This window comes from Eubalaena glacialis, chromosome 4 (genome assembly GCF_028564815.1).
Source record: "Eubalaena glacialis isolate mEubGla1 chromosome 4, mEubGla1.1.hap2.+ XY, whole genome shotgun sequence".
Classification (NCBI taxonomy): domain Eukaryota; kingdom Metazoa; phylum Chordata; class Mammalia; order Artiodactyla; family Balaenidae; genus Eubalaena; species Eubalaena glacialis.
The window spans coordinates 73,027,340-73,054,343 of NC_083719.1; the positions used below are offsets into that span (position 1 = coordinate 73,027,340).

The 27,004-nt window shown below is 36.9% G+C and overlaps 1 protein-coding gene across 1 annotated transcript in view; it reads left to right on the plus strand.

Annotated features, from left to right (window-relative positions):
• The window catches only part of ADGRV1 (adhesion G protein-coupled receptor V1), a 560,722-nt gene that overhangs the window by 250,068 nt on the left and 283,650 nt on the right, over positions 1-27,004 (plus strand). Inside the window, exons 80-83 of the mRNA XM_061188957.1 lie at positions 332-581; positions 1,107-1,246; positions 2,778-2,938; positions 9,991-10,091. Of these exons, the coding sequence (XP_061044940.1) occupies positions 332-581; positions 1,107-1,246; positions 2,778-2,938; positions 9,991-10,091 (652 nt within the window). The remainder of the gene's footprint in view (positions 1-331; positions 582-1,106; positions 1,247-2,777; positions 2,939-9,990; positions 10,092-27,004) is intronic.

Sequence of the window (27,004 nt, forward strand, 5' to 3'; positions counted from 1 at the left end):
CCTCAACCTATTCCACCAATGCTGATGTGACTAATACAGAAAAGTACATTTTATAGCCACAGATCTGATATCTGTGAAACAACTTTCAAAAGCCCGTGTTTTAGGTTATAAGGGGGATCCGGCAAGAGGATGCAGAAAGTTCTGTGCAGAAAATCCTAACAATTCACCATAAAAGAACTGAAAGCACGTTCTCTTTACTGCTCCTGGGTAGGTAGTGTCATGGTTATACATAAAGAACAGAGCTCCAATGTGATGAATTTTAACAAATATGAGTAGATATACATATGCAAATGCATGCCATTTTAGCAGAACCTTTGCTTTTCTGTCATAGAAGCAAAACCATCCTTGACAGTTGCCCGTATTTGTCCATACTGGCTCTTCACTGGTACCCTCAGCAAATCAATGGGCACAAGTTTGAAGGAAAAGAAGGTGATTATATTCGAATTCCAGAGAGGTTATTGGATGTTCCAGATGCAGAAATAATGGCCGGGAAAAGTATATGTGAATTAGTCCAGTTTACAGAGTATAGCAGCCAGCAGTGGTTTATAACTGGAACTAATCTTCATGCCCTGAAAAATAAGGTAATCTATCATTTAAAGAATTACGTGGTTAGAATCTGATTTTTCCTTAGCAAACATATTCCTCAGGATACATTCACTTGATCAGATTTGTGGTAAGTGCTAGACATGGCGAGCTAATTACGAAACATGTCCTATCTTTATGAGCTAGTTGTAGAATGTTTAGTCTCAAAAATAGTTGGAAATATTTCCTTCATGTTTTATTAAGTAAAAATATATATATAAGTGGAGAAAGTGGGAAAAAAACATAGCTTTCTCTAATGCTATATCGTATTGTATATCCCGCTTGTGATGAAGTCTGACAATGAAAGTCTGTCAGCTGGAGACTGCTCAGTAGCTGGAGTAGAGGTAGAATGTTTGCAGTGGAAAACCAACAAGATGCCCTGCATTCATAAGCTATGAATAATAGTGACAGTAAGCAAGTAAGTAAAATGACTAGAAAAATGAAGCGAAGTTCAGAATGGGAGATTCAGTCATGACATTAATTTGAAAAAATCATTACATTTTCTATTCTTTTTGGCATTTTAGGTATTATCTTTGAGCGTGAAAGGCCAGAGTTCACAACCCCTGACCAACAACAATGAGATTCTCTACAGGATTTATGCTGCTGAGCCTAGAATTGTTCCCCAGACACCTCTGTGTCTCCTTTGGAATCAGGCTGCTGCAAGGTACTTGTTAATAATTCTTCAAAATCGGAATTTGTTCCTTCCCCATTCCAGTATCATTAAGCCCAGTTTTTTTTGTACTGAACATAGAGGTCTCAGGTGAGATTTTAGACTGGAGAATAACCTCTACACTAAATGAGACAAAGCAGCATAGGAAATGGTCTAGCCTTGTGCAGGTGGCAAACGCAACCAAACAATTTAAATATGTGTTTAACACATTATGTACTCCTTTATTATTACAACTTTCATGGGACTTAGTGTGAGTTCTACTCAATTCAGATAACCTCCCTGTGGTTATTGGTTAATTTATTGAGCAGGGAAGGAATTTCTTTTGACCCCTTCCATCTGGGCTTGTGGTTCTGGATCTGCTGCTCTATGTTTAGAGGGCTTAGTAGGGATTTATAATTCTAGTGCACATATGACTTGGACTACATTTTGGGATTAAAGCCATGCACAAGAATGGGAAGAAGAGCGTGATTCTTTAACTCTCCTTGGCCTAAAACATGTTTCTGAGCACTTCTCTCTCTGGGAGCTCAACCAGGGCTGCAGGGTCAGGCATTGCTGGCTTAGAAGGTTTAGGGTTCAAATCAGTCACTAGGTTCTGTTTGTTACTGACTTACAGCCACACCAACTAAAATTCTAAAGAGGGTTCAACAGCTTAGTTGGGTAACCAACTGTCCTTCAAACACCAAAACTCTCCTTAGTCTCATTGTGAAAAAATAATTTTCCATTGAAATTCCTAATGTCCGAGGACACATCTTAAACCTAATACATGGATACTCTACAGTCCTCAATATATAATTAATACTGAATGTTTCAAGCTTGAATCTGCAGTTGGGATTAAGAAGTTTTATGTCCTTAGAAAAGTAAAGGGATCAAGAAGCACTGGAAGGGAAGAGGCTCAATCGGTAGTCACTGAGGGATGCTCAGAAGGCATGGAATGTGACACTATATTTGCTATAATCATGACAGTTATTGTGGTAAAAGCCAAACCTTATAGAAGGAAACACCTGAAAGAACCCTGGGAAACATTTACGTAATACAACTGGCTCAAAATCCAAAAAAGATGAGGAAGGAAACTTAGAAAAGCATGTAAGTAATTTATGTGGTTCAAAATAAAGGAGTTGTGAAAAATGAGGAAGGGTGAACACTGCACATTTGATGGCTGTGTTGACCTTTTGGTATTCTTGAATGCTAGGGAAGAGTACTTTCTGTTGAACACCTTGAGTGTGTTTGCTTTAGATTAGGTAGGGACTGCTAATACTGCTCTTTTGAGAGGACCAGCTTCTTCGGTGTTGGGAATGCTTCTGCAGGTTTAGTTAGTATTTAGGCTGCTTCTTAAGGTATCTGTGGGATCTGTTGTGTCATGTCTTGGACAAGATGTTCCCTCCAATGTTTCTTCTTGAAAATGTGGTCTGCTTACGTCTTGAGTAAAGAACACTTAGGTTCAGTAAGTTATTTTTTCTTTAAAAGCCATCTCAACGCCTAAAGTATTGATGAGAGAGGAGTAGTGACGATTGTGTTTTTGCCCTAGCTGGTTGTCTGACAGTCAGTTTTGCAAAGTGGTTGAGGACACTTCAGACTACGTGGAATGTGCCTGTTCATACATGTCCGTGTATGCAGTCTACGCCCAGACTGACAACTTGTCTTCATACAATGAAGCTTTTTTCTCTTCTGGATTTATATGTATCTCAGGTGAGTTATAGTATTTTTGAGTCAACAATTTAAAATATCGATGAGAATAAAACCCGTTTTCCCGGAGTCCTTTTATATATGCAAGATGTGGGCGTACTATAATTCATCAACACTAGGAGAAAATAAACTTTCCCATGGTCTTGGTCATTAATTCATACAGCAGTTGCTTATGGAGGACCAACTTTGTACTGAGGGAAAGGAAAGAACAAGACATAGTTCCAACTCATCCGTAATATAAAGTACAGTGTGGGATAGAAGCTAGATAGTAAGAAAGGGTATAGTTGATAGTGCTGTGATTTAGAAGGCAGATTCTGCAGTGGAATATCAGGATTGTGTGAGATAATATAAACAAAGCATTTTGTATTTTCATTAGAAAATAAACCTATCCCTTGGGTTGATTTGTATTCTGCAGTCTAGAAGCTCTGAATATGGCTTAACCACTATGTTAAAAAAGAAATTGTCTTTCACCTTCTACATCTAGGTCCCATTTCTGGCAGGAATAGGAACTTGAGTTGTGTTAATGGCTGTCAAACTATTTACCTATAACTTAGCTTTGAATAACTATAGAATTATTCTCATTTGCTGTTTTGATTTTGTGGTTGGGAGTCTGAGAATTCCTTACACTATATTTCTGTCCCCACCCTCATCCATTCTGTGCCCTGAGTCATCTTTTACAGACGTACAGCAGCTTCTGTGAACAATGTGCTACATAGAGGACTGGGTGTAGGGTAACTCTGAAGCCAAATGGCCTGGGTTCAAATCCTGGTCCTGCCATTGGCTAGTTGTGAGACCTGGGCCTAATACCTCCATTTCCATACCCACAATATATGATTTTAAATTGTGTTAACAGTGTGGTAGATATACTAACTCAGACATTCTGCTTTCATGATATTTTGTATGTAAATGTGATTATCATTGAATTTATGTCTTTTACTTGGTGTACAAACAGTCCCCTAATAATCTTTATCGATTAGGAAAATTTTGTGGAGGTAGAAGCATGTAATTAATTATTCTTCTTTGTCCTGGTTGTTAAAATCTTTCCACTATAATTTAATATTCTGTGTCCTAGTTAAAATATTTCCACTATAATTTCATTTTATAAAGTTATATATTTTCCTTAATGTATCTTAATTCTAAACCTAACTTAGATTCAGTAGCAAAAGTTAATAATTTCTTATTCTTAAGAGCATCTTCCATAAGAATGATGTTTCTTGCTTAATAGCTTCTTCTAGGTACACAGAGTTCCAAAGTCAGATGGAGACATCCTATTTTACTTTGATGCAATCTATTTACAGAAATTTCATAGACTGATGAAATAGAGCCAAAAGGTAAAATGCTGAAATAAAATCTATTTAGATATCATTTCATGTATTTCCATAGAGACATAAATCTAAGTGCTAATATAACCCACAAAAATCCTTTGCTTGTTCTAAATACTAAACATCAAAGCAAAGAGTTTTAAAAACTAAAGAGAGAATGTTACCTTGATTTTTTTAGAAGACTAGCAGGACTGTAAGATATTTCCTGAGAGAATTGTTATTAAATATGCATTTTTTCAACTAACTCTTGAAAAGGCTGCATAGATTTACTCGTGTCTTTGAGAACCAACACCCAAATATTAATATCTACATTTATTACTTTCGACTTGGACTCATATTTGAAATTATTGTTTTTTTCCCCTCTGTCCATGACATATTGTAACATGGATTGCACGTTCTGTGGATCAGGAGACATAAAGTCCTATCTTTGTGCTCAGTTTCAGCTTCTGGGGAGGATGACATTCCATCCCTCTGAGGGCCCCCAGGAACGAGGCAAGAGACTTTTATATATCTTACATACACATTCTCTAATTTAGGTCAGGCCACACCAAATATCCCTCTGAATTTGGAAGCAATCTGACAAACTCTTTTCATGAAATGTGGTAACATACAATTAGACAGGAATTAAACCCTTTCTAAAAAAAGTCAGGATAGATCACAGTGTATCTGTTCCAATTCTAGTTTACAGTTCTGGTTACTTTACTAGAGCAGAACAACTGAAATGATCCAAGTGTATGAAATGGGCATGTAGGCGAAGAAGTTAATAATCCTCCATTTAGAAAGGTGAAAGACTAGGCTATATACCTGTGACTTTTAAAATTGTAAACCAGTTAATCAAATTCCAAGAAATTAAAGTTATCCCTTAAAGCTAAAAAAAGATAGAGAGGACGAGTAAATAACTGTGCACAGCAGTGTAACGTTATGGGACTTGCCTCAAAGGTGATTTGGAAGAAGCACAACTTAACAATAACTTTAGATGATAATGCCTTAATTTTATAGTTATTGAGGAACCAAAGCGTGGTTTGAGGTACTATTACTATTTGGAGAATAATATCAAAGAAACCTGCTCTGCTTCCCATAACTCTGTTGATGTTGGTCTATCAGAGGTAGACGTTGGGTTAAAATCATCCTAATTTTCACTCTGGAGTACAATCCGTATGGCCTTATGAACTTAATGAGACCCTGTAACATTCCGTAATCCACTTCGTTTTTAACATCAATACATGAACTAGGTCATGTTTGATGTACTTGTAGGTGGGTGAGTCTCCTGTTTTGAAGTGCTTTTAAGCTGAGACCTCACATTTGTTCTTTTTTGTTCTCTTATGGTGGAGAAATCCTTTAACACATTAGTCAAACTAAAGCTTTCCCTTTTAAATGATGAATAGTTTTATTTACTCTATAGATTACTAAGTATATAAATGCCAACACAATGTCATTGTTTACAGTAAGTAACAGGAGATAATTGTCTATAAATTGCTAAATACTAAGACTTACAGGATAAGTAAATCAGCACAATCCAAAATCCTTTGAAGCATGCTTATTCTTTTGTTCAGGTTTATTAAACTGCAAGACTATTCTAAAAAAAAAAAAAAAGAATATTCTAGTTGTGCTTTTATATTTTACAAGCTGATATTCTAATTGTTTTTCTAGAAAAAAAAACTCTACCACCCATTCATTTTTAATCATTTTTAAATATAAAAGATATTTACTAAATTTCTGTGTCAGATTCTTCTAAAGATATTAAGTTCATATTCACAGTAATCATTGTCCTAAGATAGCCATTATAATTATAATTATCAAAACAGTTTCATTCTATCAAATGGGGAGTTATTTACAAGAAGAATCGAAAAAAATGTCAACTTAAAAAAAAAAAGCAGTTTTAAGGGGTCACTGCAGGTGATAAAGAAGTCAGAGAGCTTAGTCTAATTCTGACATGGCATAAAAATGTTGGATTTCTCTAGCTATGTATCGATAATAACATGTATTGTTTAGGATGACCCTGACTGCAAGTGACAGAAAACAAGTCAAATATCTTAAATAAGCAGAATTTAGTTCCAGGGTTGATTAGTTCAGCACCCCAATGGCATCATCAGGGGCCCAGCCTCTTTACATTTTTCTGTTTTGCTCTCCTCAAAGGTTTTATTTTATTTTCTCCGCCTTGCCCCTACGTGGTCTTGAGCTGGCTGCAGCAGCTCTAAGCATCCCACAACTCTGCCTAGGCTTGCCAAGGGAAAAGCACTTAATTTGGATCCAGTTTTAAGAGCAATGAAAACTTTCCTGAAAACCACCCAGAGCGTCTCCTGCACATCTCTTTGACCAGAACTGTGTTCTGTGACCTTTCATAAACAGTCTTGGGACAGTTTAACACAGCACTCTCCAGTAGATCTTTCTTCGATGATGGAAATGTTCTGCCCTCTTCAGTGTGGTGGCTACTGGCTACATCTGGTTATTGAGCCCTTGAAATATGGCTGGTACAATTGGGGCCTGAATGTTTAATTCTATTTAATTTTAATTAATTAAAATTTAAATAGCCACATGTGGCTAGTGGCTACTGTATTGAACTTCATAGGTTACCCAGAGGTTGGTCTCCTGGCAACCTCTTCCCTCTGGAGTAAACCCTTCCCTCTAATACACAGAACTTGTGTACTCTAAGGTGTTTCGTATTGACTTTTGTTCACCCTAGAAAACTTTCCAGGATTGACAATTTTGTTTTCCTGTCCTTAGCTTATTAGTAGCTGTAATCAAGAGGCATCATGCTGAGGGGAGAGCTGCAGGAATATGGGAATCAATAGAGATGAGCAACAAAAAGTAAAAAAGGTGACAGTTACAGCTAACATTAGGTGGGAGAAGAGAAAAAAACCTAAGCTAACAAGCGAATAACTGATTTAATAATCTAGTGATCATTTGGTTTTTAGATTGATCTGTAGAGAAGACAGAGATACATAAGTAAAGCAATACAAAATTTATAAATATTTTAAAGAGATTTTCATGGGAAAAAGTATTAATATTTGGCTTGTGGAGGGATAAACTTCAGTGATTTGGACAGTATGTCCCATTTGTAAGTGATGCCAAACAGTAGAGTTATTTATTAGATATCTGTATTCATATACAAACAGTACATATGTATATACACATACAAACATTCGAATATTGTATAGATAGATAAGATCTTTGGTCCACTTTGGTAATAGCAAAAGAATCCAGTGGTTCTTTAGAGTTTTTCTTATCTAAATCAAAGATTATCAATGTTATCATTTTGTTAAGGGTAATTTATCTTCCATCTTACTGTCTAATCATATAGAAAAGTTATTTGTGTTAGTAAACGGATTAATTGCTTTTTTCCAATGTATTCTGTAACCTACATAGTGCTAGGGAAAAAAGCAAATGAAAATTATTCAATCAGCAACTTGTTTTTCTACATAATTGCCAAGGAATCAGTTTTTACAGACCTGTTTAGAGTATACCTTTAGGTAATACCTGGAATTGTTATACTTTATTTTTTAAAAATTCTATTTATAATTATACCTTTTTGCACCCTGTAATTTACATATCAAGGGAATTTAAACCAAAAAAAAGTTACAATTTTTAAAAAACTGACTTGTAAATTTAAATTATGGATGCTGAATACAGCTCTTCAATATCAGTTGAGAAAATAAAAGATAAATACTTAGCATATAGTGTTTAGGAACTTGGTAATTGAAGTATTTATTTCTTTAAATCTAAGGTATTCAGTATCTCTCCTAAGGCCAGTTGAGGCTAGGCCGCTTGAGGTTTTTTTAGCTGCATTCTTTTCTCCTAAATAAAAAATGCATCTAGATAACCATCATACATTACACTTACAGGCTAATAGAACCTAGCGCACTTTCCTGCCACTGGCTTTGAATCCTGGACTGCCACCAGGTGTCATGCTAGCATTTTAATTGAAGCTTAATAGACTTAATTAAATATTCTTGATCTGGTCAAGTTTAACTGTACTAAATTTATATCATAAAATGGGAGTATAGTGGAGAATTACCAAGTTAGGGGAGAAGGCTGTGAATAAGCTCTTCTTGTGAACTAGAAAGAAACAGCTGACTCAGGAGTATTTCTCCTTTGCCCAGCCCTAATCCCCTTGCCTCACATTGTTACCATCCACCACAGTAAACTCACAGTAAAGCACATATTTGTGATCATGTGGCCGGCAATGAAATGAGACTTCCAAGGCCCTGCTTTTAAGTCAGTGTGGTAACACACACAGACGCACACACACGCACTCATACACACACTCTCACACTCAACCTGAACATTCAGTTTAAGGTGACTCTGACCATCACAGGAAGTTCAAAGTGTACATTTTTGAGTTTGGAGCAACAGCTTAAATAGTTTATAAGCTACCTAAGTAAAAATGCAGTTTCTGGCTATACTGGGTAGCTGTGTGGGAGGATTGGGCAGGCAGCCCCAGGACCTGCGCACCTGTCCCAGAACACCTCATGGCAGCCTTCCTAAAAGTGGATTACTCCGGATTTCTTGGCCAAATTTCTAGGCTGAAAGCCTTGGCTAATGCAAAGCCTCACTTCCTGTGTGGAACTTTGTCTACCTAATGCAAACCTAAACATACTGAAAGCTTTTCCCAGAAGGATTTCTGAGAGGCATTTTTGTGCTGACAATTAGTCACAGACCCCGTGTGGGCATTTTGCAGATGTGCAGTCCACTTATGCCAACATGTGGTGTACGTACTTGAGAAGTTTGTTCCATGGCTTCAGAAAAGATAATGAAGAAACAAAATGTTAAACAAATGCAGCATCTCCTGTTTGCCACGGAGGCGTTGATGAATGAGCTAATGCATGCAGAGTACAGGGCAAAGCAGCATACACAGCCAGTTGTTATGTTTCAACACTTCTTAGACAAAATAACCCTACTGAAGATGAGAGTGGAGTAAAAGGCTTAAGTGGTAAAGCAAATAGGTTACTTTGTGCAGCACATTTAAATTTTAAAAGGCAGGAAATATTTTAAAAATATATATACGTTCTACATTTAAAACCTAACATTAAAAGAAATTTATACAAGTTGCAAGATAAAAGATTTATGGGTTAGTCCTGAGATTCTGATCTTCCCCTTGAAGTAGTATAGGTAGGTGAATTCAAGTAGATTTAAAGAAAATAAGAATAATGTTCTTCACACTACTTGGAAATGTTGATGTTTAGGTTAAAAATCATCTCAGTGAGAAAGAACACATTTTGTTCCTGGTTTTGGCACCTAGGAGCATAAGGTTGCTTTAAAGATTCATAATCACCACTGTTGTAATTACATAATTATTTCTAGTAGACAAAATGGGGTAATTACCAAACCTGAGTTTTGGTAGCACCATTCACAATTTTATGCCTGAAAAATCCTATTCACCTCCCTAAATATCTCTATTTAGCCAAGCCACCTGATCATGGAAAATTAGATTGGAATTTGATTCTTTTCTTAAACAGTAAAACTTGTCTAAATTATTAATCTGCTTAATTTGTGCTTTCTTTTTAGTAGGGAAGTAAACAAGTAGATATTAGAAATTTGAAGTTAACCTTTGGGCTTAATAAGTGTGAGGATTTTATATGTCTTGTCAAGTGGAGTGGATTAAAATTGGAACGTGAATGTTCCCTGAGATGTTGTGCTATGCGGCCTTATGTGCTTACCTTTTCCAAAGATTTTACCATGCTTCTGTTTATTCATGGATTGTAAAACCACACATGGGCTTTTTTGTTTCTACAGGTCTCTGCTTGGCTGTTCTTTCCCATATCTTCTGTGCCAGGTATTCCATGTTTGCAGCTAAACTTCTGACTCACATGATGGCAGCCAGCTTAGGTACACAGGTAGGAGAGGGCTGGGATTTCCCACTTTCATGTGATGTTCATGTTTCTTCTTCTGTGATCCTTGGGTTGAATGTATAAGTAAAGTTTAATCTCAATTTAGTTGAAATAAGCTTGTTTAAATTGTAGTGGAGGAGGATGGGGAAGGAGAGCAGTAAGAGGAAATGAGAGTGTCAGGTCTAAAAAGTGTATTTTGTGGACTTTCTACAGAGAAATACCTTAGTGTCACCCCTTACAAGAAAATAACTGCTGCTTATCTTGACGCATCATATTGTCAATTTATGTATTACTAATGTGTATATATGTTAAAATGAGCACATTTTAATTTAATCTGAATAAAATATGCTCTGTTACAGATCCTTTATATGGAGGGCATTAAAATGATATATACTATTTATTTATTTATTTATTTATATTTGGCTGCATTGGGTCTTTGTTGCTGCGTGCAGGCTTTCTCTAGTTGCGATGAGTGGGGACTACTCTTCGTTGCCCTGTGCGGGCTTCTCTTGTTGCGGAGCACGGGCTCTAGGTGTGCGGGCTTCAGTAGTTGTGGCATGGGGGCTCAGTAGTTGTGGCTTGCGGGCTCTAGAGCACAGGCTCAGTAGTTGTAGTGCACGGGCTTAGTTGCTCCGCGGCATGTGGGATCTTCCCGGACTAGGACTCGAACCCGTGTCCCCTTCATTGGCAGGTAGATTCTTAACCACTGCACCACCAGGGAAGCCCAGAATGATATATACTTTAAGACATCTGGATAATATATTTTGCTTCATTTAATATTATAGAATACAGTTTGGTAGAACATTCTTTTTTGAAAAACCGTTTCTATGGCAGAAGAAATAGTGTGAAAAACATTGAGTCATTCATTAACATGCGTTTTAAAGCATACAGTTTAAAGCCCGGAAGGCAGATCAAAAAGATGAAATTAAATGCCTTTTCTGTCCATAGGGTATTCACAGTCTGGAACAGTAGATGTACATACAAGTAACTCTAATGCAGTGTAATAGTGTGAACACAGACTATTTGTGAATATAGTTGAGGACTTAATATTTCTGCGAAGGTAAGGGAAGTCTTCACAGAGGAGGTGATATTTGGGGCGGGCTCAAATGAGAAATTCATGCAGTTTGTTGATTAGGAGTAAGATGGGCATAGACATCTATGTAAGCAAACAGGAAAAAGCATAATCACTTCTACTTGAAGACTGTAATTACAGTTTCAACCAGAAGAATATACTATATAATGTTATTATTGAGAAAACTTTGTAAAATTGTTTTATAAAATTTCCTCTTTTCTGGGTAGGTGGGTGCACATCTGAAGTGCAGAAAATGCTGGTGCCTGATTGCATGCTGGTGTATGCATGTGTTCAGTTTACATAAATTTATTGTGCTGTCCTTACGCTTAGGAGTTGCACGCATTTTAGAATGCTAATGGCATTCTATTGACCTCCAAACAGAACCTTTAAAAATAATACTAGAGGAGGAGCTGAAATATAAAATGGAAGATTATCTGGGACATTGGACTTCTCTTGCCTTTTTTGGTCCCAGGAGTGAAAATGACATGAGTAAGTTCCATAACTCTTTTTTAGGGAACAATGAAGTGCTGAATTCTAAGTAGAAGATCCCAGATTGTGCTTTTAAAGTACCTATGAACTATGAGAGGTAACAGCTGTTACCAAAAGGGGGCTTAACATTGAGTTTGACAAGACTATTTATATTGCCTTGGTAGCTATCTTAGTTGTCTGATCTTGCCTTTGCTTCTTGTATTTAAGATCTTAGAAAACCCGCCTTCCATAATTAGAGTTTACTTGGCTGTATTCACCACCCACTCTGGTGATTTTTTGGCAGCAGAATTTGTACAAGTCTTAATTATAGAACCATAGAATTACAGACAACTCTTCAGTGTCCTAGCAGACAAATTTGCTCATGTCTAGGGATGTAAAAAAAAGACAGGATTTATATCTTGGGACACTGCCTTCAGATTCACATTATACTTAACATTAATTTTGGAGAAAATAGTCAAATCCATGTTATTCAGTATATTTTTAAAATAGATAAAGCAACGTGGCATGAAAAATCCTACAATGTATGACTTGTCACGTGACATAACTAAAAAAGAACTTCCGTAGTTTATTTTTGGCAGGAAGAATTGTTGATAGGTTGTGGGTAGAAAGTACTGTTTGCTCAAAATGTTTTACCTATCTACTTTGATTTTTTAAAATGCTCTCTAAATTAAAGAGAATAATTTTCTCCCTTAAAACCTTTTAGCAAAGCCTTTGAAAAATTCTTATTAGACTCTCCAAAAAAAGGAATGAAGCTGACTGCAGGAACTTGGGCCTACCCTTTCATTTATGAATTCTAAAATCACATTTATATCTCCAGTTACAGAATCTTGCCAGTGGGGGGATTCCAGTTCCAGTCTTGGACCTCTCATTTGGGATCCTCCATCAACTATATGTTCACATTCTTATAGTTTAAGTTTCCTATAGAGAAGTCTTAAAAAATACAGTTTGGCCTGTGGGTCTTTGGCTAAAAGAGTAAAATTTCTCTAGCTGACCTCAAGTGTTTGAGTTGTGAATACTCTGCAGACAGGTCTGCCAAGACCATTTGGTTTTAAGTCTTTATTGCTGGCCTAGGACTAAGTCGAATGGCTTTTGTGGAAAGGGGAAGAATGAAAATGTAATGGCCTCTGACTTCCTTTCAGGGCAGTGTGTCAGTGAGGGAAGCAGTCAGCATCAGGAAAATGTGATAGTCTGTATTTCTCGAAACATATATTGTATCTAATGTTCTTCCTTTAAAAGGCAAAAGATTCTGCTTTAATCTAAAATTTATGTCATTCAAGCATCTTTGAGAACCACTGACTATAAATTACCAGCAGGTGGCAGTAGAAGTTTTTTTTTTTTTTTTTTTTTTTGCAAAACCAGTTTTTAGTCTCTAGCAAAGATGGAGTTCAGTAGAGAACTTGAGATGTTTTCACAGCACTTCTTGCACTGGGCTAGAGAGTGTTCTTCTGCAACTTAGCAGATATGCATTTGTGATTTTCTACTTTTCTCTTTTTATCCCCTTTGTTCAGAATTGAACTAATGAGTCTGAAAGGCACTGTAAGAAAGCTTGTGCATCACTAGCTTGGACTATATCTTTCTGTCATTTATCATTTATAGTTAAATTCAGGGGTATAACATTATTTTCATTATATTTATATTGTTATAAGCTTTAAGAAGTGTGTTGTTGGAGAAAAGTATGTTTATTTAAATGTCACAGAAGTTTTAAGATAAGATCTGTGTTTTCAGTATTGTTTATTTTAAAAGTATGTATTTTTCTTCAGTGCCAGGTTAATGTTTCTCACTTATCTAAAAGAAAATGATTAAATGGCAAGAAATTGTGAGATCATTATCTTTAAATATGAAGGAGAAGAGAGCAAACAAATTTTCATTGCATTGGTGATATTTCTTGGAAAAACATCTAATTATATCTTAGGAATTTTTATCTTAGAATCACATTGCCAGCCCATGTGTGCCCTGATAAGGCTGGTAAACAACTAGGACAAAGGACAAGTTTGCAGTTCAGGGTTCTCAGTTCTGGGGGTTCTGTCAGGAAAAGCAATTCTCCAAATCTAAAAAAAGAACAGAAGTTTCCTCATAGAAAGATGATAAGATAGAACTGCATTTACTCTGATTAATAAACTTAACCAGAGGGAAACGTTTGTTTGTTTGTTTTTTTCTCTGTTTTTTGTTTGCATGGCTTAAGCACATTTTTCTGAAACTGAAGAGCAAATTAGTCTAGAAAAAAATGTATGTAAAAATACTCTCTGAATTCAGATGACACCGAATATCTGAGAATTTGAAATACTTAAATATGAATTTTGGGTAGCTGCTGGATTTATGGGAGTTTTAGCTTCCATAGGCCCTCTCCTTAAGAAGGGACAAGGAAGTCGCCTTAAAATTCAGAGGACTGTTCTCTGGAATTTAGCAAAAAGTTGGACTGTCAGTGACTTGTCCAGTTTCCTCATTCTGTAATGCTTTGGGATGTCATCTTGCAACGTCATTTTGTTTCCCGGGTAGGATCCTGTATAGATAACTCCTGCCAATAGATTCTGCTTTAATCTGCAATTTATGTTATTTTAGCTTTGATACGTATCTAGCATTTTTGAGACGCAGAATCATTGGCTGTACGTGAAGGAAGCCAGAAGCCAACTGTGACCTCTTCAGTACTGACTCCTTATGGCTACTCCAGGGTCTGGTTTTCTCCTGGCAGCTTGCACTGTTGTGTTGAGTCTGTCAGCTCAGGAAAGTCATTGTGTGTGTAGGGTCTGAAAACATGTATCTTATAGGCATATCTTTGTGGACTGAAGCAGAGTCAGATAGAAATTGTAAAATGTTCATTACTCAGAACAGACTTTTCATTAGTTGGAAGTTTTAGTTAATTGCTTGTTAAGCAGGGTATCCTTTGTTATTTCTGCTTTTGTTATTTAAGAAAAAGGAATTTAAGAGTTTGAGTACAAGAATAAAAATTGGACCTTGCTTTGAGGATTGGGAAGCACAAAGGATCATTATTCAGTGAAACATTTATGATCATTTGTTAGTGTAGATGTAAATGGATTAGGAAAGTGTGTCCTAAAGTTGGATGTAGGCATCTTGTTAAAATTCAGATACTAAATCATTAAGTCTGGGTGGGTTTCTGGATCCCACTAGTTGAGAGATTAGGTTAGCTCTGTTAGGACTCAGATACATTTCTGGTTGTTGTTGCTGCTACTGCTGCTGTTGCTGTTATTGTTTTTATTATTATTATTATTATTACTAAACCCATAGTACTAACCTATTTTCTTTACTATAAAAATTATTTGTGGAAGAAATTCCATTAATTAAATTTTTACTTCATTTAAAGCGTCATTGCCTTGAAACCGCTTACAAACATTTATCTTGCCATCCTGAAGGGAAAACTTCGGCTCCCGTTTCCTTCTGGCTTTCTTTTCTTCCTCCTGGGGTACTAAGAAAAGATCCTCAGACATGGGAACTAATGTAGGACTGAGAGTGCAGACCAGACTTTTATTTTGGTCTTTCTCATAGCATTTCACACTTGCAGAACTTCTCAGTATTGTATGTGGACGTAAACCACTAGAAAGAAGGTGTAACCAGCACCTCCACCACCATTTCTTCCCTATAAAGAGCTTGTAAGCGCCTCCACTTCAATAGTATTGAGTATGTAAGGCTTTTATTTTTTATACAAAAAATTGTTAGGTATTTAACTGTACCTTTCCTTCACATAGACATGAATTTGGTGAACATGAATAAAGAGTATTCTGCACAGAGATATGAATATACATTTGAGTTGAACTTATTAAACTATTTGATTCTAGTTTAGGTATGTTCATTAATGTGGCCAAAATAGTATCACATTCATGACTATGAATGCCTATTCAATCATCCAGCGGTGAAATTAAAGCAAAAAAAAATTGAACAAACCCTACTTATCCCCCATCAGGATCATCATTCATCTATGAACTCACCTGCTTCCACCTTATCTACCATATGCACAGTATTGAGATTGTGCAACGGGAAATACCAGGCAAGATATGTACACGTGAAGCATGTAGATAACGGTCTGAAAATGAACCTTATGGTAAGAACCAAGTTGTATGTAGAAGAAAGTCTCCTCTTCTCTAGGATACTAGGTAGTATTGCATAAGCTCTGGGTGAGGGCCTTAGCTTGAAAAGGCTCCACAGAGCAAGTGGAATCAGACTTGGTTGTTGAAGGATGGATAAGATTTGAAGAAATAGGATGTGGCATATTCTAGGCAGGGGAAAAGAACAAGAATAAAGACCTGAAGGGTTTAGTGACCCTGGGAGTTCCACTTAGGTAAGACCTGCCCCTGGGCATAGGGAACTAGATAAGCCGATTGAAGGTGAGGTAGTTGTATATTGTCTGAGAATTGGTGGGAGTCACCAATGGAGTAGTCCGAAAGGGCACAATAAGAAAGGATTGTTCCAAAGGATTGATCTGGCAATTAGGGTTTAAATAAAAAATGGATTAAAGTAGAAGAATGCCTGGAATTCGGGAGATCGGTTTAGAGAGGCAGGGTGGGCAGCTTTTACCATCATCTGGTTATGCTGGGTCACGAGCGTGGACAGTGGTAGTGGCAATGAGAATTCAAAGGAAAGAAGAGGAACTAATAAAAAACACCTTGTTTTGCGCTATGAAAGTATTACTGAATTAGTTTTCTATTTAAATCAATACAAAGGTCACACTGTAAATTTTATTTTATTTAATAAACGTATTAATAAACATTAATATAATACCTACTAAGCATTATATGAGGTTGGCACTAGTACTCTTCCTATTTTACAACTGAGGAAACCGAGGCACAAAGTTTTAAGTTATTTGTCCTAGGTCACGTAGCGATACGTTACAGAACTGGAAATTGAACGTAAGCAGCCTTTAACCACTACGTATACTGCCTCATAAATCGTGAATTAATGAGATTTACTCTATCACCAAAGAGATAGATAGCCTTTTCTATTAAGTCATTTGACTTAAATAGAAAAGGCCAGAAGTTTTAATAGATGGAGGATACATGCAGTTTTGGGCATTAGGAATTTAGAGTTCCCATAGCACATTTAAGCTAGTCATTTCAACGTTAGCTACATAAACAAGTGTTGACACTATAAAATAGTTTTTTTGGGACAGGTTGAGGAGAGAACCTGATTATAGAATACATGTAACTGATGTCACAAGGGCTTGCCTTTATGGCACTGAACTGTGCCATAAAACATTTACATGTATTGCTTTATTCACTCCTTGTAACAACCAGATGAGGTGGGTACTTTTATCATCCCTATTTTACAAATGGAAAGAATGGGACTAAGAGAAGTTCAGTTACCTGCCCTAACCTTCAGAGCTAGAATGTGGCAGCTGGAAGGGTCTGAACTCAAGTCCATCTGCTTCCAAAATCTGTGTGTTTTAAGACACTGTGCCGTGTGGAATGAGAAGGATCATTAGAAGCAGCTAACTAAAACATAGTTAAAGTTTCTGAGGCCAAGGAAGGAAAAAATGTTTCAAATGGAAGGATTTAGCATCAATGGGAGATTAGTCCTCCAGTTTGGCAAGAACAAAGTCGCTGGAAACCTTGGTGAGAGATGATGAAAATAAGACACAAAAGGTTAAAGAGTTCAGTCGATCAGGAGGAAATGGAAGGGCTGTTTCAAACCACACCTGAGAGAAGCTTGGCGGTGAAAGAAGGGACCTGTTGGGGCACAAGAAGCGGGAACAGCTCTGGCGCCTCTGATATAAAAAGCTCGCTGAAGGGAAGCTGGACCCTGCGGCTACCAGCTACCACCCACCAAAGGGGTAGGTCTCCTCCTCTCCCATCCCACTCCCCCTCCCACATTGGTATTTTTCTTTTCTTGAAATAGAACTTTCTTTAGCAGTTTGATGAAAGTGTAATAGGAATTAGTAAATTTCTCTGTGATCCATGTTTTTATTTATACTTTTTGATTACTTTGACATTTTTTATGCCTAAGACAAGTAACTCCCTGCTTGTGTGCCTAACCTAATCATGTTATACCTAGGAGACGATTAAAGCTCTAGTTTGAGCTCTTTTTTTCCCCCCATTTCTTGAATCCAAATTTTCTTTGATGACCTTACATTTTTGGTATTATTATTATTGAATTTCACATAAACTTGCAATCAGTCATGAAGTAAATTTGTAGCTAGTGCTTATCAAATAATTTTATAATCCATTCTACAATCAAAAATATTAATATTATGCTATTCACAAGTATGTGCTTTGAGGGATTAAGATGATGTTGGTATTTAAATGGAGGAAAACTTGAAGAAATAGTATGTTTTGTTTGCTTTCTTCTTAAGAACATATTTTCTTTATATATCAAAATTTTTTATTCTTAAAATCTTTTAATAATAAAATCCAGCTCCTTTTTTCCAGCAAGCTTTCAAAATTCAGCTCAACCGTAGATTCACTAAATTGAAAATAAGTGGGCGCTGAAGATACAAAAATAGTATCATGGTCACACTACTGGGAAATTCAAACTTTCCCAAGTGCTGAAGTAGCAAAGCAACAGAAAGAGTGAGTAATATTCTGAATGAGGCTACAGTGACATTATCATGTTTGCAACATAGCTTTTGTTACTAGGAAAAATTGTGAAGCAAATCCAGACTTTACCAGAAAATACCAGTTTGGAATCTTCTGTTACAGCCTCAAAAATATAAACTATCCTTGACTTTTAAAAGTCTTCTTTTGATCTCCCTAAGTAAGGAAAATCAGCATCTGAGAAAAAATGTTTTTATGAATGTTTAATGATAGCTCTAAAGAACTTTAAGTAACAAATATGGAGTGTAGGAGGAAGAGTCCCATTTTTGGAATTAGAGGACCAAATGGGGGAATATCTCTGAGCTGCGATCGGAAAATCATTGGAAAAATAATAAGAATGCCTGCCTTGCAGAGTAGTTAAGAGGATAATAGGTCATGTTCAAAAATCTTGAAACACAAGGCCTGGGGAACAAACGAGGGGCAGAGGCGGAGGGTAAGGATGATTCCTGCTGCCACACAGCACTGCAGAGGCCCGTTGGGTTCTGCTCTGAGTCCAACGCTTCCTAATGCCCTCTGGAGAACTGAGCCTGCTTTTCTCTTCTGGAGGTTTTCTTAAATCAACAGCAAGGGTGGTGAAAGTTTCTTCAGCCCCACCGTTTTTAAATAATCGGCTCTATCATGCCTATTATCACACCTCTCACTATACTCTCCCAGAAGGGTGTTTATGTTGGTCTGCATTATCTTTAGACACTATATTAATTTTTGCTTTGTTTATATTTTTCAAATGTGATTTTTTTCCTCCTAGTCTTAAGTATCTTCTAAGTGTTGTGTCATTATTGTTTGTGTTGCATTGTTAGAACCTTAAGAACAGTAGAGATGTAGATAGATATTTGAAAAAAAAACTGCATGTGTGTCTGTGTGTATATGGTTTGACCTTGGGAATGTGGATGTGTGTACATTTGAAATTTGCAATAAGCATTTTAAAAAAATTTTATAGCAGTATAGTTGATTTACAATGTTGTGTTAATTTCTGCTGTACAGCAGAGTGACTCAGTTATACATATATTCTTTTTCATATTCTTTTCCATTATGGTTTATCACAGGATATTTTTATTTTAACATCTTTATTGGAGTATAATTACTTTACAATGTTGTGTTAGTTTCTGCTTTATAACAAAGTGAATCAGCTATATGTATACATATATCCCCATATCTCCTCCCTCTTGCGTCTCCCTCCCACCCTCCCTATCCCACCCCTCTAGGTGGACACAAAGCACAGAGCTGATCTCCCTGTGCTATGCAGCTGCTTCCCACTAGCTATCTATTTTACATTTGGTAGTGTATATATGTCAATGCCACTCTCTCACTTCGTCCCAGCTTACCCTTCCCCCTCCTCGTGTCCTCAAGTCCATTCTCTACGTCTGCGTCTTTATTCCTGTCCTGACCCTAGGTTCTTCAGAACCTTTTTTTTTTTTTAGATTCCATATATATGTGTTAGCGTACGGTATTTATTTTTCTCTTTCTGACTTACTTCACTCTGTATGACAGTCTCTAGGTCCATCCACTTCACTACCAATAACTCAATTTTGTTTCTTTTTATGGCTGAGTAATCTTTATCACAGGATATTGAATATAGTTCCCTGTGCTATACAGTAGGACCTTCTTGTTTATCCATGCTATATATAGTAGTTTGCATCTGCTAATCACAAACCCCCAATTCTTCCCTCCCCCCCGCCCCCCAACAACCACACGTCTGTTCTCTGTGTCTGTGAGGCTGTTTCTCTTTTGTAGATGTGTTCATTTGTGCCGTATTTTAGATTCCACATATAGGTGATATCATATGGTATTTGTCTTTCTCCTTCTGACTTATTTCGCTTAGTATGGTAATCTCTAAGTTCATCCATGTTGCTGAAGGTGGCGTTATTTCATTCTTTTCTATGGCTGAGTAATATTCCATTGTGTGTGTGTGTGTGTGTGTATATGTGTGTGTGTATCTATCTATCTAGATAGATAGATACACACACACATATACACACACACACACACACACACACACACACACCATATCTTCTTTATCCATTCATCTTTCAATGGACATTTAGGTTGTTTCCATGTTTTGTCTATTGTAAATAGTGCTGCTATGAACATAGGGGTGCATATATCTTTTCCAATTATAGTTTTGTCTGGGTATATGCCCAGAAGTGGGATTTCTGGATCATATGGCAACTCTGTTTTTAGTTTTTTTTCAAGGAACCTCCATGCTGTTTTCCATAATGGCTGCACCAGTTTACATTCCCACCAACAGTGTAAGAGGGTTCCCTTTTCTCCATACTGTCTCCAACATTTATTATTTTTAGACTTTTTAAATAATGGCCATTCTGACTGTTGTGAGGTGGTACCTCTCTGTAGTTTTGAATTGCATTTCTCTAATAATAGCGATGATGAGCATCTTTTCATGTGCCTATTGGCCGTCTGTATGTCTTCTTTGGAGAAATGTTTATTTAGATCTTCTGCCCATTTTTTGATTGGGTTTTTTTTTGGTTTTTTGTTTTGTTTTTTGATATTGAGTTACATAAGCCATTTGTATATTTTGGAAATTAAGCCCTTGTTGGTTGCATCATTTGCAAATATTTTCTCCCAGTCCTTAAGTTGTCTTTTCATTTTGTTTATGGTTTCCTTTGCTGTACAGAAGCTTGTAAGTTTGATTAGGTCCCATTTACTTATTTTTGGTTTTATTTCTATTGGGAATAGGCATGTTTTTAACAAAGGGACACTATATTTAACGAAATAGTACTGCTAAGGACTACCGTAAGCGCTTGATCTGTGTAATTCCATGTAATCCTTACGACACCCTGTGAGACCGTCAGTATTATTATGATTGCCTCTGCATTGCACATGAAAAATCTGAGACCCCAAAAGGTTACATTACTTGCCCCAGGCCCAATGCCCCATCTCTGTCTGCGAAAGACACCTCAGAACCCCTCAATGGTGCCTTTCCCCTCCACTTCCATGGAGCATAACAGCATGGTCCCCTGCAGACAGTTTAAAAAAAAAAAAAAAAAGCCTTGTTGAGATAGAATTCACATGCCATACATTTCACCCATTGAAAGTGTACAGTTCAGTGGCTTTTAGTATATTCACCGAGTTGTGTACCCATTTCCACAATCAGTTTTATTTTTGTAGCTTTATTGAAGTATAGTTAACGTTTGCTACTAGAGTAATCATGTTAGTAGGCCTCTCTTTAATCTTTTTAGCTCCTCAACATCTTGCTTCCTTTTGTGGCTCTTTTCAATGACTGGCCCTCACAAAATTGGTTTTTACGTTTCCATATACGTCTGTAAGTCCCGGGAAGCTGTGCCTGAGTTTTAGCTGCTTGCTCTACCTACAGTGTCTTACACTTAATTGCCTATCTGCCTAACTGAGCTTTAAGTTCCTGAGCAAAGAGACTATTCTTTTTTTACATCATATACTATGCCAAAAGGTGTATAAGAGGGCCAAAATAATAGCAGTTACACAAGTAAAGTAGTGTTTTCTATCGGCTTGTTAGTTGTGTGAGTCCAGAACCACCTTTCTGGCAGAGCCCCATTTGGATCCCATCTCCCAGGAACGTGTACTCTGTGTTCTGCCAGGGATGAGGAGGAACTTGGTTTCAGGCACTATGCTTTGGTTGTAAGCGTGAATGTTATTGCCAAGTTGAAAAAGTTACATGTCACATATCAACAACCAAGTGCATTTCCTGGCCAGGTTTCATGTGCAGAAGATGGCATGTGCAAATGATTTTATGGGCCTGGAAACGGAGAAATTCCACAGCAACCCCAGACCTCACCTCTAAGCCGCACCCCAACCCAATTTATGCCCTTGATCCTACTGGAATACAGAAATCAAAGTTAAATGAAAGTCAGCTTCTGAATTGATATTCTCAATTTTTGCATGTTTTAAAACTTTTTTAATATGGATATCCCCTTTGAAAAATATGTATAGGATTAACCATATTTGGAAATTAAATGCATTTTATCTCTCTTCTTCCAGAGGATATCTCAATTGTATCTTTTTCTGTCAATCTTTACCTTTATCATACTCATCTAAGTCGTCTCTCTTTTATAGTAGTGTCCAAATTATTACCCACGGTTTTGCTCTGGCCCCTTTCTTTATAATCTATTCTCTTCTCAGCAGCCACAGTAGTCCTTTGCAAGACTAAATCAGCTCAAGTCACTCTCCCACCTAAAATCCTTCAGTGACTTCCTACTGCACTGAAAGAGAAACTTCTGACCTGCATCCAACAGACCATGAGGATCACCCTTGCCTACATTGATCTCACCTCCTCCCATCTCCACCCGTTCACCCAGCACCAGTGACAGTAGACTCTTTTCAAGGCCTTAAACATGCCACCTCCTTCTTGTCTTGGGTCCTGGGTTCCAGTTAGTCTCTAACCCTGGAAAGTTCTACACTAGTGCTTTGCTCATTCATGTATTCATTCATCCATCCTTCATTCACACTCAGCTCCCATAGCATCACCTCAGAACAGCCTCCCTGAGTAGCTCTCCCGCCCCACAATATCGCATCCTCATTATGTGTGCTTTATATTATATATCGGTATCTGAATCCTCTTGTTCATTTGTTGTATTCATTCCCCTTCCTCGCTCCCTACTCCCCTTCTCCTAGAAGGTAAACTCCATTAGATCAGGACTCCACTGTCTTGCTCATTGCTGTGTTTCTAGCACTCATAAAAAACTTTTTGGCACGTACTAGATTTCCAATAAAAACTAGTTAGAATAACAGAACAAACAGTGAGGTGAAAGGAAATTGTAGGCTTGCTCCTAATGAACGTCTTCAATTTAAAACTAACCTATCACCGTTTTCTCATGAAAATAAACTTCCTGTATTCTCAATTCCTTAAAAAAAGTCAGAATTTAAAAAAAAGATTATTCATATTCTTAAAGAATTATAATGTTGTAGTGATCTACAACTTATAAATAAATTGTATTATAAATTTTGGTTTATAATTTAAATGTGTTCAATTCACAATTAGTTTTTCCCCCAAAAGTAGTTATAAAGAGAAGATAAGATCCCAAGCCAGCCACTAAAGCCCTTTAACTCTTGATCTGGCTATTGTGGGTTCTATTAGTAATTTTTCTTCATGTAAAACGCATTTCGATGTCTGGTGGGGAACTTCAAGAAAATCCTTCCTCCTTCCACAGCCTCTGTTACCTGGGTCGCCTTCCTTCAGAATTCCATAGAAGCAGACATGACGGCTCAGAATGGGGCGGGGAGAGGGGAGAGGAAACTCGAGGGGAAAGGCAGACTTCTTGAAACCAGCTTCCTGAGTTTTGGGTGGATGCTTGTGCAAGTGAGTTGGATAGCAAATGTGAAGGTTTTCTGGAGCTTGGGGACATAGTGTCAGGAAAGAGAATTGGCTCATAAAGTAGCTTTATTAACTTCTATTGAGAAGCAACGTTAGAGATGAGAAACCCGCCACTGGAGTACACAGAAAAAGTTTTTCAGTATCCCACAGTAAAATTTCTATATCCCATAGGAATAACATTTTGTGTTAAGATTGAGTGTAGACACTCAAGATAGATAATAACTAATTATAATAGCTACTTCTGATAAATAGTTAACTAGTAAATGTCTGTAGTGCCAAAGTAATTAAAATGGGCCATTAAAAATAAGGATATAAGTAACAAGATTGTCATATTGGTAGTGTGTTGGAATTAGGGCTGGGATGAAATACCCCAACATACTGTAATATGTCTACACATAATGAACAATCCTGCCTTGTTTAGAGTCATGATGAAACCAATGTTAGTTTCTGAGCTTATTGTATATATCTAATACAACATCCCCAAAGCCTTTGAACTTATGAGTAAAGCATTCATTACAATGCCTGGTATTACAAGTGAGTTAATGAGACATAACAGTCACAAAACCCCATTCCTTCCCCCCAAAAAATATTGTAAAAAATTAGAGACTTTGCCTTTAAGGAGTACGGTTTTGTACCTTGGAAATCTTTAATTAAAAAAGTAAAAGTATTGGTTAAGTTTCTTTGCCTCTTTGAATCTGCCTAGAAAAGTGTTCAATAAATATTTGTTTTAGAAGGGCAATATAAGCATGTTAAATTATATAAATAGAGGCGTGTAGGTATTGCTTACACAGTTTCTTCACTCCACAGAGGTACAAAGGCCAGAGGAGTTTAAGAGATTAACCCCAGGAAGACAGTGTAGCTGGAGTGCTGGAGTTAGCTCAGGTCATGGTCATTACTATTGTTAACTCACTAGGTGCTTGTGAGACTCCATAAAAAATGGTCTTATATTGTACAAACAGTCCTTACTTGAGCAACTTTCAACTCTAAGGATTAGGGATTGCTCTTTGAAAATGTTTGTCAGGGTAATTATTGAAGGCTCTTGTGTGAATGTAGACCAGTCAAATGAGGACAGGGAGGTCTGTCTACTACCTTGTGTTTGAGTCTAAATCAGAGCAGCAGAAAAATATATTTATTCTGTAGGTAACAAAAAAGACCTTTTCTGAAGTTTTTGTGGAAACCCAATTTAAATTTATCTCCTTGTATATACAGCCACCATTCATTGTTCCCATTCTGCAAATATTATTGTCGTATATAATATATCAAGCTCTTTCGTAGGAACTGCAGACATAAATATAAATAAAACATAGTTTAGACCCTGGTGCATTTATAGTCTACTGCAAAGGGGATAAACATGTAAATAAATGAATGCAATAGAGTGTGATAGGCAGTCGGTACAGCATACAGTGGGAACCAAAAAAAGGGGAGTTTTAAATTCTATCCAGGATGAGGGGTGGCGTCAGGAAAATCTTTATAGCAGTGAGAGTGCTAAAGCTGTCTTGAAAGATGAGAAGTCTTTACCAGGTAAACTCTACATATAATTAAAATACAGACTTTAGTAAAGGCAGAGGAATGAGCGGTGTCTGGCAGGATTGCTCTACATTGGATTATATTCTGTTTATTTTGCAAGGCTTTTGGGATGTTTCCGCTGGTTGAGGGTTGATGGTGACAGAAGGAGAATTACTTCTGCTGCAGACCTGGAAGAGATGGAGAGTAGTCTCCAGACCTGAGCAGAACTGATATTTGGGGAAGAAACAGGACTGAGAATTTCTTATAGGTTTTTCTAGGATAAAAATTTGGATGCCACAGATATATTTTTGTTTCTCATGAGCATTTTTCTTAGAAGTGTGTTAACTGGTCTAACCTGAAAAGGCTAACATATCCAATTCTATACCACAGCTCATAAAAAAATCAGAAGTCTCTATTCTGTAAAGTGTCAGTAGAAGTTCAGATGGTTTTTTTTTTGGTCGTTTATTAATGCATGAGGTAATATGTTTTAGAAATCGAAGCATTCATTATGCATGGAGATAAAAAGCTATTTCATATTTTAAAGAATAATTCCTCAGAACAATTCTAATGAACTCTTTGTTGTTAGCTTTGGTGAAGAAATAGGAAAAAGCTGATCAGGTATAAAGTATTTTTCAATGTTATTTCAAATATAATCTGCAATCATATGTTAAAGACCCATAAAGGCCTAAATCAATATAGTCATATATATTGCAATATTTAAACTTATTTAAAAATATTAATACAACACTACATTTTATATGCCCTTTAAGTAAGCCCTAGGGACAAAATTCCAGAAAAAGGCTACAGTGAAATTGTGATAACTCCAACTGTATAACAGTAGGAAATATATCCTGTGTATATTTTCTGTGATACTACCCTTTGTGAATTTAATATTGAATTCATATTCTTTAGGTAAAGATAGAATTCAGAGCATAGAGAAATGCAGTGAAAATACCACAGGAAAGTATTTGTGTTGTTGTTTAAAATTCAGCATGTGTAAATTTATCAACAGGCTTGAGAACAACAATATAAGCAATTTTTTCCTAAATAGAAGCTAGTCTGAGAGAATAGACTTCCGTCAGAAGTGGCTGCTGTTAGGGAGAGGGGAAGCTGAATTCAAATAGTTTTGTGAGAAACTAGAAAAGAGGAAGCAATTCAGCTTCACAATCAGTCCCTGACATTTGACTTACTCTCTTCGGAGTTTACAAGTAGCTGACAAGTTACACATAACGCACTCTGCCTAATCCTGGGCGGCCTCTCTTCCAGCTGATGTCTGCGTCAGTGGTGGCCATGAGAGAGGAAACAACTTGAAGAAAAGATTGTTTACCACTTCGGTGTAACATGAAATTTAGAAGGAAGTGGTTTAGAGCACCCTTGGAATACTGCTTTGTATAAATCTAAAAGATGTACTTAGCATCCAGTCCTAAACGATAATTAGGATCTCATTCTGAAGGGCACCTTCTTACTGCTTCTTCGGGGGTGACTACAAAAAGTCAAAGACATACTTTTAATAAATACCTCTTATCTTTATAGTCATTTATCAATTCTGCATGAGATTAAACAAATAATCAAACTGACTAACAAACACCAAAGTAGTCACAGTCGTGTCCTCAAGAAGATTGTAATCTAAGAAGTACTGGGGCCACTTATACAGATATGGAGTAAGAGAAAATAAGGAGAGCATGAAATCAGCTACATGCATGTGGTGTAGCTGTCACACATTCTTTGTTGCTGCACATTTGTACTTTTTCCTACTTAGAGATGATAATTTGCTTGAGGGTAAGGACTCCAACCACATTTGTTTGTTACATCTCTTTCGGTGGACAGACTGGAACAGATGGGAAAAGAAACCATTGACCAGTTGCATGTGAGTAATTCTTTCCCTGGAATAAGCCTGCTTCAGCTTTCAAGGGGAGAATGGCTTGGGGAAGGTGTTGTAGAAATAAGGTCACAGACTCAGACTTGTTTGAAAGGAGGCTTTTGCTGCTGTTCTCCCAGTCTGCAAGCAGGA